Source organism: Plecotus auritus, assembly GCF_963455305.1.
Source record: "Plecotus auritus genome assembly, chromosome: 2".
Lineage (NCBI taxonomy): Eukaryota > Metazoa > Chordata > Mammalia > Chiroptera > Vespertilionidae > Plecotus > Plecotus auritus.
This window is the reverse complement of record NC_137771.1, coordinates 174937312-174950923: the sequence shown is the minus strand read 5'-3', so window position 1 is coordinate 174950923 and position 13612 is coordinate 174937312. Positions and strand designations below refer to the sequence as shown.

The following is a 13612-nucleotide window of genomic DNA, read 5'->3' as shown; positions in this document are numbered from 1 at the left end:
TGATAAGGGTAAGATAAATCTTCCCTTCAGGAAACATGTGCTCTTAAACCTTGCAAAAAATCGGGAGTCTGAGGTCAGGGTTGTGGATAGAAAATTCAGAATTGGAGTCTCCTAGAAATAGGTCCATGATTCCCAAAGATAATATCTGAATCTTTTAAATGATAGGGCTCTTCATTATCAGAAGACTGAAACTAACTGCATTTTAAAATTATCCAGAATTGTGAGATTTTCTTTCTTATGGTAGGCAAAAAAAAAAAAAAAAGTATCTAGATAAAATAACCAATCAAAATCTATGAGAAAAATTTACAGTGATAGGCGAAGGGGAAAAAAAGACCTGTTGCCTAAGCAAATATATCTGCTCTCCAAAGACTCATAGGGAAAAGAAGCCAGAGAGCAATTGCTGTGCCATTTCACCATGTCACCTGTATAAGTATAAAATTGTTCTGCTTTAAATATCAGACTCTAAATAAACCTAATTAGAAAAATCTAATTGGCAAGATGATCCTCAAATAGATCAAAATTTCATTTTATTCTGTATTTCCAGAATTCTGATCTATTTTTAATCTCTAAACTGAAATTTGAGATTAAAAGTTTGTTTTTTAAAAAGATTTTTTTTTCAAATTTTCATTCAAATAAATTGCAAAAATCTATTTTTCTTTGGATGAATGGAAAGTATATACTCATAAACTTATACATAAAACGACAGTGAAAGAGACATATGAATGCTCCTAAATGGTGGCGAAAGCCCAAGCAATTCAGGTGAAACTAGAAGTTGCAAGAGCATAGAGGAGGCCCTGTCCTTTCAAGCTTCCCAACTCCAGAGAAAAGTCAACCACTGACCTTCTGACTAATCAGTTGGGTGTAACTTCATCAGCAAACACCTTAAGGAAAGAGCAGCTGACCAAATGTTTAAGTTTAAAATTTCAGGAAAAAAAAAGTTTAACTTAAAATCTTGAAGATCACTCTTATCTCACAAATATTGGTCATAGCCTTTGAATAATATTTTTTATTTTAAAGTGCTTAAACACAAAGGCCTCAAAAATGGCCTAGTAATACCATCACTTAAGTATATGTTACAAAATAATAACATTTAAAATCTAACATTCAAGTTTAAAACAAATGGGTGAAATTCAGAATTAACACTAAGACTTCACCCTTAATCAGCTTTCTTACATCTTGGTATATCATGAATCAGTAGTATTGTTTGATCCATGGGATTAAAGTAGGACACCCTAGATTAGAAGTATCTAGATGTTCTCTATTCTCAAAGTTCTTTCTTGTTCCCTGTTAAATTAGACCAAAAATAAGTAGTAAATACAGTCCTCTGAGAAAAGAATGGCCCCATATTTCTATTAATTATATATTAATCTGATTAAAAGTAAATAGCTGAAGCTAGCACAAAGTACAGAAATTTCAAAATATATTTAAACAAGAATAGATATTATCAAGCTGCTTTTTAAATAATATATTAATATTCATTAAAAAATTAAATATACCGAACAATTTCAATTATTTTAGTCATTAATTCCAAAACTTATTTAGTAATATGTATATGAATTTAAAACATATATTAATAATTCATATACTCAAATTCATAAAATTGCAGATCTAATTATTTGATATGTTCATCAAAGAGAGGAATCTGATCACAACATTTCTTCCTTTTCTTAACATCTTGATTCAAGGGTGAAAATGACTCAAAATGAGACTTGAGCTGATATGAAATTAGATTTCTCTAATATGAATAAGTCTACTTTGCCATCAAGTTCTCAAAATATTGTTCAAAAAACTTCCATTTATCTAACAGATATTTTACGTTATAAGATAAAATGAGAACTTTCCTCTATACCATTTAAACTAACTCCACTCCCATTATGTACTTCTTAACCTTCTGGTAAATTTTATTTTAAGCCTTCAACTCATGTTTATATCAAAGTATAAAACTCCTAAATTCATTTTGCAGGTATTTTCCATTCCGACTTTTTATTTGCCAAGCATAGGTGATTTGTTTTTTTCCCTGAACACAATTTATAGAAATTCCCTGAATTAACAAAAAGAAAGCCATTTTGTTATATTTAGTTGACAGAGAATTTCAAAAAGAAAATTACTATTGTGCTGCTGTAAGTGTATAAAGATACGTTATCATTCCATTTACTTCACTGGAATGTATATGGAAGACATCTGTACAGCAGAGAAAGAAGTCAGCAGCCAGAGTCCAATACAGCAAGTAAATGTGTATTCTAATAGGAATAGTTATGGATATTTAAAGGCCCAGGAGTTGACCACCCCCAAGAATTCAATAGGTACAGTACGTATTTAACAACTCACAATTTACAAGTTATAAAAACTCTATAATATTGTTAGTTTACTAAAGAACTATCAGTCCTCCAATTGTAAACTTATAAATTCTTGAATGCATTTCTTATACTGCATTTCGGTATGGTTATTAGTAGAATATTGACCTGGCTGTCCATAAAGTCCTTCTGACTCCCGCATCTCTTCATTCATTCTTGCTAAACGTAACCTAAAATTAAATAAAAACATTTTTAGATGAAGTTATACAAGATAAATATTCATAAAGTAATGAATTGTATAAGCAGATAAAACGTGTACTAATGTAATTTTTTTCTTTACCAATATTTGCCACTAAAATAAATGGGCTTTTATTCTATCAGACCCAGCCAGCAAACCAGATACAAAAATAATTGTATTTCACTTTATACAATTCTCATGAGAGAAGATATGAAGGTGCATTTCAGCTCTGTTAAAGCAGGATTCTTGCAGCACCTTCAGCAACTTGCTTCCTCCAGACTCCAGAGAATTCCTGGCTTCTATAGCAACCTATCAAACTTGAACCGCCAACTGCTGGAATTAATTCTATAGTATGGAAGCAATAGCCTGTCATAAGTTCCCTTTGCTTCACTCTGAGGTGAATAGTTCCAGTCATATAAACAGTTTCTGTTATTTCTAAATACTGGAAATATATTTTGATATACAAACATTATAATAATGACCACAGGTGACCAAGATTTTCCCAAGGTTACCATATTGGCTATACATTATTTGGGGGATTATTCATCCTGGCAGCAGGAAGACATGTAGCATTGGATTAAGTAGACAAGAATTTCTTCCCATTTTCTTACTAACGTGAAACTACATTTTAAAACATGCAAATGTTGCCTTTGGTGTCCCTCTTCTACTTTATATTACTCTTCTGTTCTTCAAGCCACCAAATACTCATTGCCTTCCCAGACTTCTAACACTCTCTCCTAACATGCTCTCTCTGGCAACTGCAGCATCTAACATGGGCTTTTCCTATCTTCAGAGTACCATGAATCCCTTGCATTTCCATTTTCAACCACTGTGTCAATAATAGCAACATAATTTTCCCTTCAGTATTTGAACTTTTCAAAGAGGACATCTATTTTCAAAAAAATTTTAAGTGAAACTAAAGTCCTTATACAAAGTAATATGAGAAAATTTAGATAACTTTGAAACAGCTATCTTTGGGAAGAGGGGACATTACTATATGAATTGCCTGGGAACCCTGCAAAACCAAGATTTGTTTCTTTATACCATTTCTGTCTTTTAATAACTTGCCTTTCTCTAATTGTAAATCTACAATGATTTAAATTTCCCTACAATAGCCTCCACAGTAACAATAACTCCTCCAGTGCGGAAAGGAAGTTGAGTACAGAGAAAATATGCTTTTGTATTTTATTTTATTAGGCAGTGACATACGACAAGCCAAGAATTCTCAGTGGGAGCTCAGGAGTTCAAGGCAGTCATGGGATTTTCTCTTTGTAAATGACTGAGATTCAGTAGTGTGAATGGAACTCTCTCTACTTATATATCAGAGGATCAACCATTCTGGGCTTCATTCAGCCCAGAATAAAATAAAGAAGTGACTTCATACAACATATGCTTGAGATTTCCTACATAATAATGACATGTAAGTGAAAACGCATTTCTTGATTCCAAGTGTAACAATTACCTTTTATCTAATATGAAAATCAAATTAAGACCTCAAAAAATCATTCCTTAACGGATCATATTAAATTGTATTCAAACATTCAAAAACAAGTACTTTTATCTTAAAATAGAGTATTCTTTTAAAAATAAGTACAAACAAATCCTTAAGTATCACTGCCCAAAAGCAATGCAACTGCAAAAGTTACTAATACCAATGTAGATGTCCCCCCTACTTATAATCCTGATTCTCAAGGTAGCAGAATAATTGCCTGTTACTGTACCAATCCAATCCTCATCCCAATATGTACTAAGAGTTAAGGAATCCATTTTAGAGAAATCACTGGTTTTCTGTTTCCATTGGTCATGAAGGATAACAGAGGTGGCTAAGAACATGGGTTTTAAGGCCAGAATTCTTGGTTTCAAATTCCAAGATTACAACTTACTAGTTTTTCAAATTATCTGTGGCTTGACTTCCTTATAAAATGAGGTTAATAATAATAACATCTTCCTCACAGGGTTGTTAAAACCAAGATCATGTATGTAAAGTGCTTAATACAGTTATTGTACTTAGAGGAGTATATGGTATATAGTAAATAACTGGCCAGGTTTAAAGTTCATACCTACAAAGGAAACCCCACCCAAGTACTATAGTGCATGGGAAATAATGAAGTAAAAACAAACAAACAAACAAACAAAAAAAACCACTTACAAGGTCACTATATCAGCATTGGCTGCTTCCACAGCTATACTTAATGGGTCTTTCCCTTCTTCATCAGTGGCATGTTGATTGGCACCTCGTTTTAAGAATAAACATACCTGCCTTTTTAAACAAACAGCATTTTTGAGATAAAGTCAATAAGAAAGAAATTAGTATTTACCTTAAAAAATAAAAAGCACTACCTAACTTAAAGAAATAATATTTTGATTAGCAAATTCTTATTTATTCTACAAATTACCTCTAACTCTTTTTGAACACTGACTCTAAGAATAAAAATTTACCATAATCAGCATTTTACAAGTCTATTTAACCCGGTACTATATAGTACAGTAGGATTGTAAATTATGGTCCCTACCCTCAAAGAATATCATAAAAAGATGTATAGATACATACAAAGTTAAAACAAAACTCAATCAAGGTCATTATTTGGGAAAGAAGAAAGCCAAGGTAATGTTAACATCTATAATAATAAAAGCTTAATATGCTAATTAAACCAGCCATCCTTCTGTACGAAGCTGGGGCTGCAAGGGAAACCTGGGTCCTGAGTGCCAGAGGAAAACTGGTGCTGGTAGCCAGGGGAAGGAAGGCCTACTCTTGCACAAATTTCATGCATCGGGCCTCTAGTCATAATATAATGCAATAGCAGAGTGGGAAGTAATCCTCCCACTATACTTCACAAATATTGTAACTTGAAGAAATTGATAAAAATGAAAAAAATATGAATAAATGGAGTCCATGAAGTAAAATGGGAAGAAGTATGATTAAGAAGAAAACACAAAGAATGAGTTAAATGCTATAGTTTCTAAGTATAGAAAAGTTTTTATGATGAAGTTATTGAACTGAATCTGTTTACTGACAGAGGGAACAAAAACAAATTATAGAAGATACTATAAATAAACAGAAAGAAGAACAGTTTGCTTGTCAAGGTAATAAGAATTGGATAGGCCCGGCCAGTGTGGCTCAAAATGGTTGAGTGTCAACTCACGGTTCGATTCCCAGTCGAGGTACATACCCATCCCCAGTGGGGGGTGTGCAGAAGGCAGTGGATGGATGATTCTATCTCATTATTGATATTTCTATCTCTCTCCCTCTCTCCCTTCCTTTTTGAAATCAATAAAAACATTTAAAAAAATAATTGGATATCTTTGAAATGATTAAAGAACAATCACCCATTCACAAACTTTACAAATAAGGCTAACAATCTGACTTCATTTGTGCACTCTAATAGAAAATATGTGTTCATGGTATTACTGTTTTGTGAGTCTAAATATTGCTCCAAAAGTCACAATATCAATATCACAGACTAAAAATTTACCTTAAAATTTGACTTTGGATATCCTGTAGAAAAACTAAAATGCCCAAAGTTACAAAGTTCCCCCAAAATGTGTTTGTTATGTACATAATGTATGTCTACATGCTTAAATACAAACACAGACTTAAAGTTGTCTGACAAAAATCACCATCATTTTACAATTTTAAATACTGAAATTAATTGATATAAATGACAAATGAATTTCAAAGTAAGTTTTGGAATTTTCTTATCTGAAAAGTAACAGATTTTTTTTAAATTAGATTTTTAAAATTTCAAATTCCATCATGACAATTTAAGTCACAGAAAAGCATAATATTACAAACTCTACCTAATGGCCTCAATCTGAAAAGTTTGTGATCTAGCAAAACACACTACTTTCATTACCAGAATTCTCTTCCATTAAGAAAAAAAAATTTGATAGCTCTGGCCAGGTAGCTCAGTTCGTTAGAGCACTGTCCCGATAATCCAAGGTTGCGGGTTCAATCCCTAGTCAGGGCACATACAACAATCAACCAATGAATGTATAAATAAGTGGAACAATAAATAAATCTCATTCTCTCTCTCGCTCTCTTTCACTCTCTCTCAAAAATCAATTTAAAAAAATTTTTTTTTAAAAAAATGGAGTTTACATAAAGTGATACTCAGAAATCACTACTAGCTCCTTCTATTTTCCAACCCATCTCTTAAAGCAAAACATTATTTCAAAGTAATTTTTCAAGTAAAACCTACTCAAATATGTAAGCACTATAGCTTACCCAGTGTGCCCTAAGACGGTGGCATGGTGCAGTGGTCCCCGCCCTTGTACATCTCTTTGGTTTACATTAGCACCATTCTGTAGGAGAAACTCGCACGTCACCAAAGAGCCCTTGGAGGAAAGAAGAAAGCATTGTACAAAAAGCAAAATATTTCCATTAAAAACAGTGTTTACTTTATTCTAACAGTCTTTCTATTTCATTCTCCTCTAAAGAGAAAATAATCCCCAGCAAAAGCAGAAAAATGACAAATTATATTATTTCTTCCCAAGAACTATTTCTAATAAAGATTCAATTTGCAGTTTGTAATCTAGCAAAATACATTTGCATTACTTCCATTATGGAAAAAAAAAAATCAAATTCACACTATCAAAGTGATGCCCAGAATCACTACTAGCTTCTTCAATTTTCCAACCCATCTCTTAAAACAAAAGATAATTCTAAGGCCATGTTTCAAATGAATTGTGATTTTACATGTTTAACTACTACTGAAAACCTCAAGGTACAAATCCATACCCCTAATACAGCCTGAATAAGTGGTGTTGCTTTGTTTTCCTCTGAATTAGCCCAGTTCACATCTGCACCATGAGCCAAAGCCTCAGCCATTTTAGGAAGATTTTTTTCATATGAAGCCCTATAAAGCTGGAGTCCTGGATTAAGATGTTTAGAGTCAAGAAACACAGAAGAATCTTGCCTTTCTCCCTCTGAAAAGCAAACACAAACACATCATTAAAAACTAGCTCTTGAGGTAGGAAAGAATGGGAAGTTATTATTTCATAGGCATAGCATTTTAGTTTTGTAAGATAAGTTCTGTGGATGGATAGTAGTGACAGTGATTCACATCAATGTGAATTAAGACTTAATGCTGATCCATGATTCTCATCATTGATATTTCTATCTCCATCTCCCTTCCCCTTTGAAATCAATAAAAATATATTTTAACTTAATGCCACTGAACTGTACACTTTAATACAGTTAATATAATAAATTTTACATTATGTGTAATTTGCCACAATTTTTAAAATCAACTCTTAATTGTATCACAATGTGAAAGTTGTGGCATAAGAAATGACTAATTTAACAAAATGATCTGATTTCACGAAGATATTTTATTTCCAATAGACTATCATTCCCCAGTCAACCTCTCTTATAAACACATCAATTAGTATGTCAGCCTTTTGTGTTCTTGCCAGCATCCAATAGGTAGGTTAATTACTCTGTATTAGAATAAAATTAGGTATCCTAATATATAAAAAGCCAGGGGCTGTCACGACCGAAAACAACCGGACAAACAACCGGACGGACAACCGAACAGCAGGCTGCATGGGGCAACAAGGCCAGCAGGGGGGTTAGCAAGGGACGACCAAATGACTGAACAGCAGGCTGCATGGGGCGACCAGGCCAGCAGGGGGGTTAGTGAGGGATGACCAAACGACTGAACAGCAGGCTGCATGGTGCAACCAGGCTGGCAGGGGGGCAGTTGGGGGCAACCAGGCAGGCAGGTAGGCAGGCAGGTGAGCAGTTAGGAGCCAGCAGTCCCAGATTGTGAGAGGGATGTCCTAGATTGAAAAGGGTGCAGGTTGGGCTGAGGGGACGCCCCCTCCCCCTCGTGCACGAATTTTGTGCACCTGGCCTCCAGTATTCTTATAAGCCTGGACTTAAACACTCAAAAGAGGCAGTAAGAATCCCTAAAGAATTTTAGTACCAGATGACACCTAACTTTATTCCTAAGATAATCCAATACCATCACAATTTGCAGTATAAGCAATTCAAATAATGTGAAGAACATTTACTACCCTGAGTATTCTGCAATCCCCAAATCACTAAATATGAAGGAGAGAATATAGCAGTAAAGCACAAAAAAATCTAAAGAGAGCGAGTTGCTGATCTCTTCCTCCTGAGAAAAAAACAAAACAAAAAAAAAACAGCCACAAGGAAGATAAGAGTAATAAGACATACAGTCCATGTGAATTAAAAGTTATCCTTAGCTAGCCCTGAATGGTAGCTCAGTTGGTTGGAGTGTTGTCCCAATATGCCAAGATTGTGGGTTCGATCCCGGTCAGGGCACATATAAGAATCAACCAATGAATGCATGAATAAGTGCAACAACAACAAAAAAATCTCTCTCTCTCTCTCTCTCTCTCTCTCTCTCTCTCTCTCTCTCTCTCTCGTTAATCAATAAAAAAATTTTAAGAAAAGGCACTTAGACAAGGCACTTATAACATATATCATGAGGTTCAGAAGAATGTACAGCAAGGAGATAACTTTCAAATATAAAAAGAAATAGCCGGTTTTCATTTAATTGTATTACTCCTTCTTCCAAAAAACTTACCACTTCCTTTAGAAACTATTTAATCAAGACTAGGCATTTAACACATGTATTTTTCAGCAAATAATACCAATTAACACTGAATTTCACCAAAACTCACCAGGCTCATATAAACTATTGGCTGACACTGTAGAGGGTAAAGATTCTCTTCCATCATCAGAGCTCTGCTGGATTCCACTGTCATTACTTTTGACTGTTTTAAAGAAAAATCAGCTAGTGGTTAAAAAAAATGCCATTAAGAAAACAACCTCCCACAAACAATGAAGTTTTAAAATGAACTCTGATATATCAATGGGAACTCAGCTGTCACCAGTAGAATACATTTAATACAATTTTAATCCTTTTGAGCACTTAGCTTATCAAAATATGAATCAAGCACAAAAACTGAAAATAAGCTTATTTTCAGAGTTTTAACACATCTCATTACCCCATAATATGTAAGGGGTAGTAAAAAAAATTTATTGTATGACTGTAAGTAATGTGTAATTCTGAGACAATGGGTAACATCTAGAGAAATGGCCACACTGCACAATGACCACTGGCACAGACTTGGAATGCTCCACAAGAGTAGTACTTACTACTACGTAGTTTTGAAGAAGTATCAAAGTAGGAGAAGAGTGAATCTAGCTCATCAGGACAGAACAGAGACTCCCGCCTGGCCTCGTCGCTATTTACAGCAACCACTGGGGACATGCAAGTTAGCAAAGCACAAAGCAGGCCATAAGAAGGGAAAAGGGCAGGAAAAAAATGTTATTGGGAAAAATTTAGGAGGGAAAAAATAGGAAGGATGTTAGGTGGTTAATCAGATATTTAGGGCTTTCTGCCATGATAGATTTATAATTCCCATCTCCCCTTGTACTTTAAGCAGTTTTATTCCTTAGAATATACACATTACCTAGAAATCAAATTACCAAGACCTATTTAAATTTAATAGTTTTAAAGACATAGAAATCCAATATTTTCTTAGAATATGTAGAAGAAAACAGGTTTTTAGCACTTAAAAATCTACAATGGCTATTAATTTGGATATTAAGAAAGTGACATCAGCATATGAAAGTATTTATATACTCAAGTAAATTGTAATACCTGAACTTTGGGGAGATGCTCTGACTTGGTCACCTGGCCCAAGTTTAGAAATGCTTAGCCTCTTTTCTTCGCAACTTTTGGAGATCATCTTTTTTTCCTGCTCAGGAGGTGATGATAATATAGAATATTTATCCACAAATTTCCTCTCCACATATTTTGCTTTGATATATGCCTCTTTCTCCTGTCTGATAAACATAAAAATGTCATGATGTTCTGTGTGGTCTCTGAGCATGACTAACACTGAAAAGAAGCCATTATACATTGACTAATTCAAAGAAAGTCAGTAAATGTAATACTAATTAAAACAGAATTTGTGACATTATGCCAAGTTTTTCTTCCAAATATTTAATGAGCTATGATTTCATGTTCAAATCAAATACAAATAACAAACTAACTTAAAAATCACAAATATTAACATGGCTTTCTTTTTCTCTTAATTTCTATACTCATTCATTTCTATACATAGTCCTTTGTGCTTTAATTTCACTTTTACTCCAATAACGTCACATACTTAACTATCACTATTGATAGTCATAATTTTTCATAAAACAACTACTTTAAAACACAGCATTTCTAAGAAATCTTTTGATTTCTCATTAATAAAAGCATAATATGCTAATCAGACCGGAGGGAAGCCAGCCCGGATCCCGGGGTTCAGAGGGAAGCCGGTGCTGGCAGCTGGGGGAAGGAAGACCTACTCTTGCATGAAAATCGTGCATTGGGCCTCTAGTAGGATTATAAATGCCAAGTGTGTTCTATACCTTTTCCTGTATATTTTTCAAATGTTAAGGTCTTTGGCTAAAATAGAATATTTCAAGGTCTAACGTAACTCAAAAAGCCATGCTTTAGTAAATAAATAATCTGATTTAAGTGATATTGACTTAGAGAGCAATAACATTAAAATAGTATTGATTATACATAAGAATTTAGTCAAATGTAAAACCCCAACATAGGGTTATGACAAATAAAATTTTAAAGCTAAAAATAATCATAGACTAAAAACAACATCAAAAAACAAAATAAGGCTCTAGCCAGTTTGGCTCAGTGGATAGAGCATTTGCCTGCAGACAGAAGGGTCCCAGGTTCAATTCTGGTCAAGGGTACATGCCTGGGTTGCAGACTCGATCCCCAGTAGGGGACATGCAGGAGGCAGCCAATCAATGATTCTCTCTCATCATTGATGTTTCTATCTCTCTCTCCCTCTCCCTTCCTCTCTGAAATCAATCATATCTAATAAAGAGGAAATATGCAAATTGACCATCACACCATAACAAGATGGCTGTGTCCACAGCAGAGGCAGGGACTCCGTAACACAAGATGGCTGTGCCCACAGCCGAGGCTGAGTTCCCATACAAGCCTTAATGAGCAATCAGCAGGGACCTGAGGCTGCACCCCCCCCACCTGGTGGGGCTTGACAGGGGACCTCAAGCCATGCCCCCTACCTGGCAGGGCTTGATGGGGGACCTCAGGTCGCATCCCCCACCCCGGTGCCAGGCTGGGGGACCTCAGGCAGCACCCCCCGCCCCAGCGCCAGGCCAGGGGACCTGAGGCTGTGCTCCCCGCCATGCGGGGCTTGACAGGGGACCTCAAGGTGCTTAATAAATATTTGCTTAAGTTTCACAATGTAAAATTACTCATTGTACATAGTAGAAACTTAATCCTTAGGTACATTAATGAACAGATTATCTCTTTTTAAATGGAACTCTGGTCTACTTTAACTGCCAAGAGTTTTTACATTCCTATGTAGAACTTTAATTTTTAAGATCCTTATCTGGATCTTATAATTGATTGTCTGATCAATAAAAAATAAGTAGCTATGTGTTAACAGAAGCAGTAATGATCTCTTCTAAACAGTCTGTTTCAGTATTACATATCAATTATGGTGAAATAAAATCATAGCTGTATTTCTGACTAGGGAAAAAAAAAGATAACACATTAAGACAACTGAAATAGTACCTTTGTCCTGGTTGTGGTTTCTTTATTCCCATTTTTTCTACTTTAGCCTCATAAACTCGATTTATAACATCATTCCCCAACTCACACATAAGCTGTTTGGCAGAAAAACAGAAAAATAAGCTAGAAATTCCTAAAAATATTATAAAAGTCATTTAGGCAAGTACAGCTAGTAAATTCCTATTGCATATTCTGCAACTGCTCATCCCACAAAGAAGTTTACTATTAAAGCAAAATGAAACAAGAGCTGAGAGCAGTATCACCATTTGCCATTCTTCAGCAAAATATCTCTCCTGGAGAATTACCACTCCTACAAGAAAGGGTTTCTCCTCTCCCATCTTCTACTAGTTTTCTATCCCACCATGGCTAGAACAATCCTGTATATTATTCACAATGTCTGGTTAATTAAATGAAAAAAGAAGTCTAAGGCCAGACAGGAAAAGTTTTAAATAACTCAGAACTGAAGTAAACTATTTCCTTCTTATACTTCATATATAAATATTTCAAAGTTTTTTGTTTAAAAGATTGTCATGTTTTTTTAATGCATCACAGCTGTGCTTCAAATAAATTTTCTAAATTGAATCAAGATCATATCTACACAGAAAGTTGATGCAGAAATTAGATTTCTATCCCTCTTCCCCTATGAATTAATAACAATTAATAAAATCTATGTAAACAGAGCTCTACCTTAGGAGCCAATTTATCACTTTCATTTAGAGGTTTATACTGTAATTCCACAAATATTTTACTTTACATAGTTGAGAGGATTACCGTTTATTTACAGACTGAAATAAAAGCACAAGCACAATAAGAACACAATTTTCAGCCGAAACCGGTTTGGCTCAGTGGATAGAGCGTCGGCCTGCGGACTGAAGGGTCCCGGGTTCGATTCCGGTCAAGGGCATGTACCTTGGTTGCGGGCACATCCCCAGTGGGGCGTGTGCAGGAGGCAGCTGATCAATGTTTCTCTCTCATCGATGTTTCTGACTCTCTATCCCTCTCCCTTCCTCTCTGTAAAAAATCAATAAATTATATTTAAAAAAAAAAAAAAAAGAACACAATTTTCAGACAAAATAAAAGTATACTACAATCTTTAAACTAAATGGGTGGAATTAAAAGGAGTATAGTATTAACTTATGAGTTTTGTAAATCATGTCAGAAACCCAGATGTGATCTAAAATTATTTATGACATTTTCATAGATATGAATCCTCACACATGGAAAAAGGATGTCTTGGTTTGATGGCTACTACCCTGACAAATGTAAATTTGCAAATGGTCCTATGCTAAACCCAATGGAAACAACATAATATGGCAATCCATAATGGAGCTTACTATAGCAATATGTCTCATATTTTTATCAAGAATTTACATAATTATAAAATATTAAAATTAAGGCACAGAGCCCAAGATATTTTTTGAAAAAGCATAAAAATGTAGGAACACTGGTTTCCTTAAAAAGTGAACTGACGTGGAGTTAAAAATGCTACA

General features: G+C 34.6%; 1 protein-coding gene across 4 annotated transcripts in view; it reads right to left on the bottom strand.

The window, feature by feature from the left end:
* The window catches only part of ACAP2 (ArfGAP with coiled-coil, ankyrin repeat and PH domains 2), a 161173-nt gene that overhangs the window by 5233 nt on the left and 142328 nt on the right, over nucleotides 1-13612 (bottom strand). For 2 of the 4 annotated variants that reach the window (XM_080656703.1, XM_080656704.1), the window contains 8 exons: nucleotides 12126-12217; nucleotides 10170-10354; nucleotides 9662-9766; nucleotides 9184-9276; nucleotides 7271-7458; nucleotides 6758-6867; nucleotides 4682-4792; nucleotides 2463-2524 (listed from right to left, as the gene is read on the bottom strand). In XM_080656703.1, the coding sequence (XP_080512829.1) occupies nucleotides 2463-2524; nucleotides 4682-4792; nucleotides 6758-6867; nucleotides 7271-7458; nucleotides 9184-9276; nucleotides 9662-9766; nucleotides 10170-10354; nucleotides 12126-12217 (946 nt within the window). The remainder of the gene's footprint in view (nucleotides 1-2462; nucleotides 2525-4681; nucleotides 4793-6757; nucleotides 6868-7270; nucleotides 7459-9183; nucleotides 9277-9661; nucleotides 9767-10169; nucleotides 10355-12125; nucleotides 12218-13612) is intronic. The other 2 variants (XM_080656705.1, XM_080656706.1) reach the window with 1 other exon arrangement.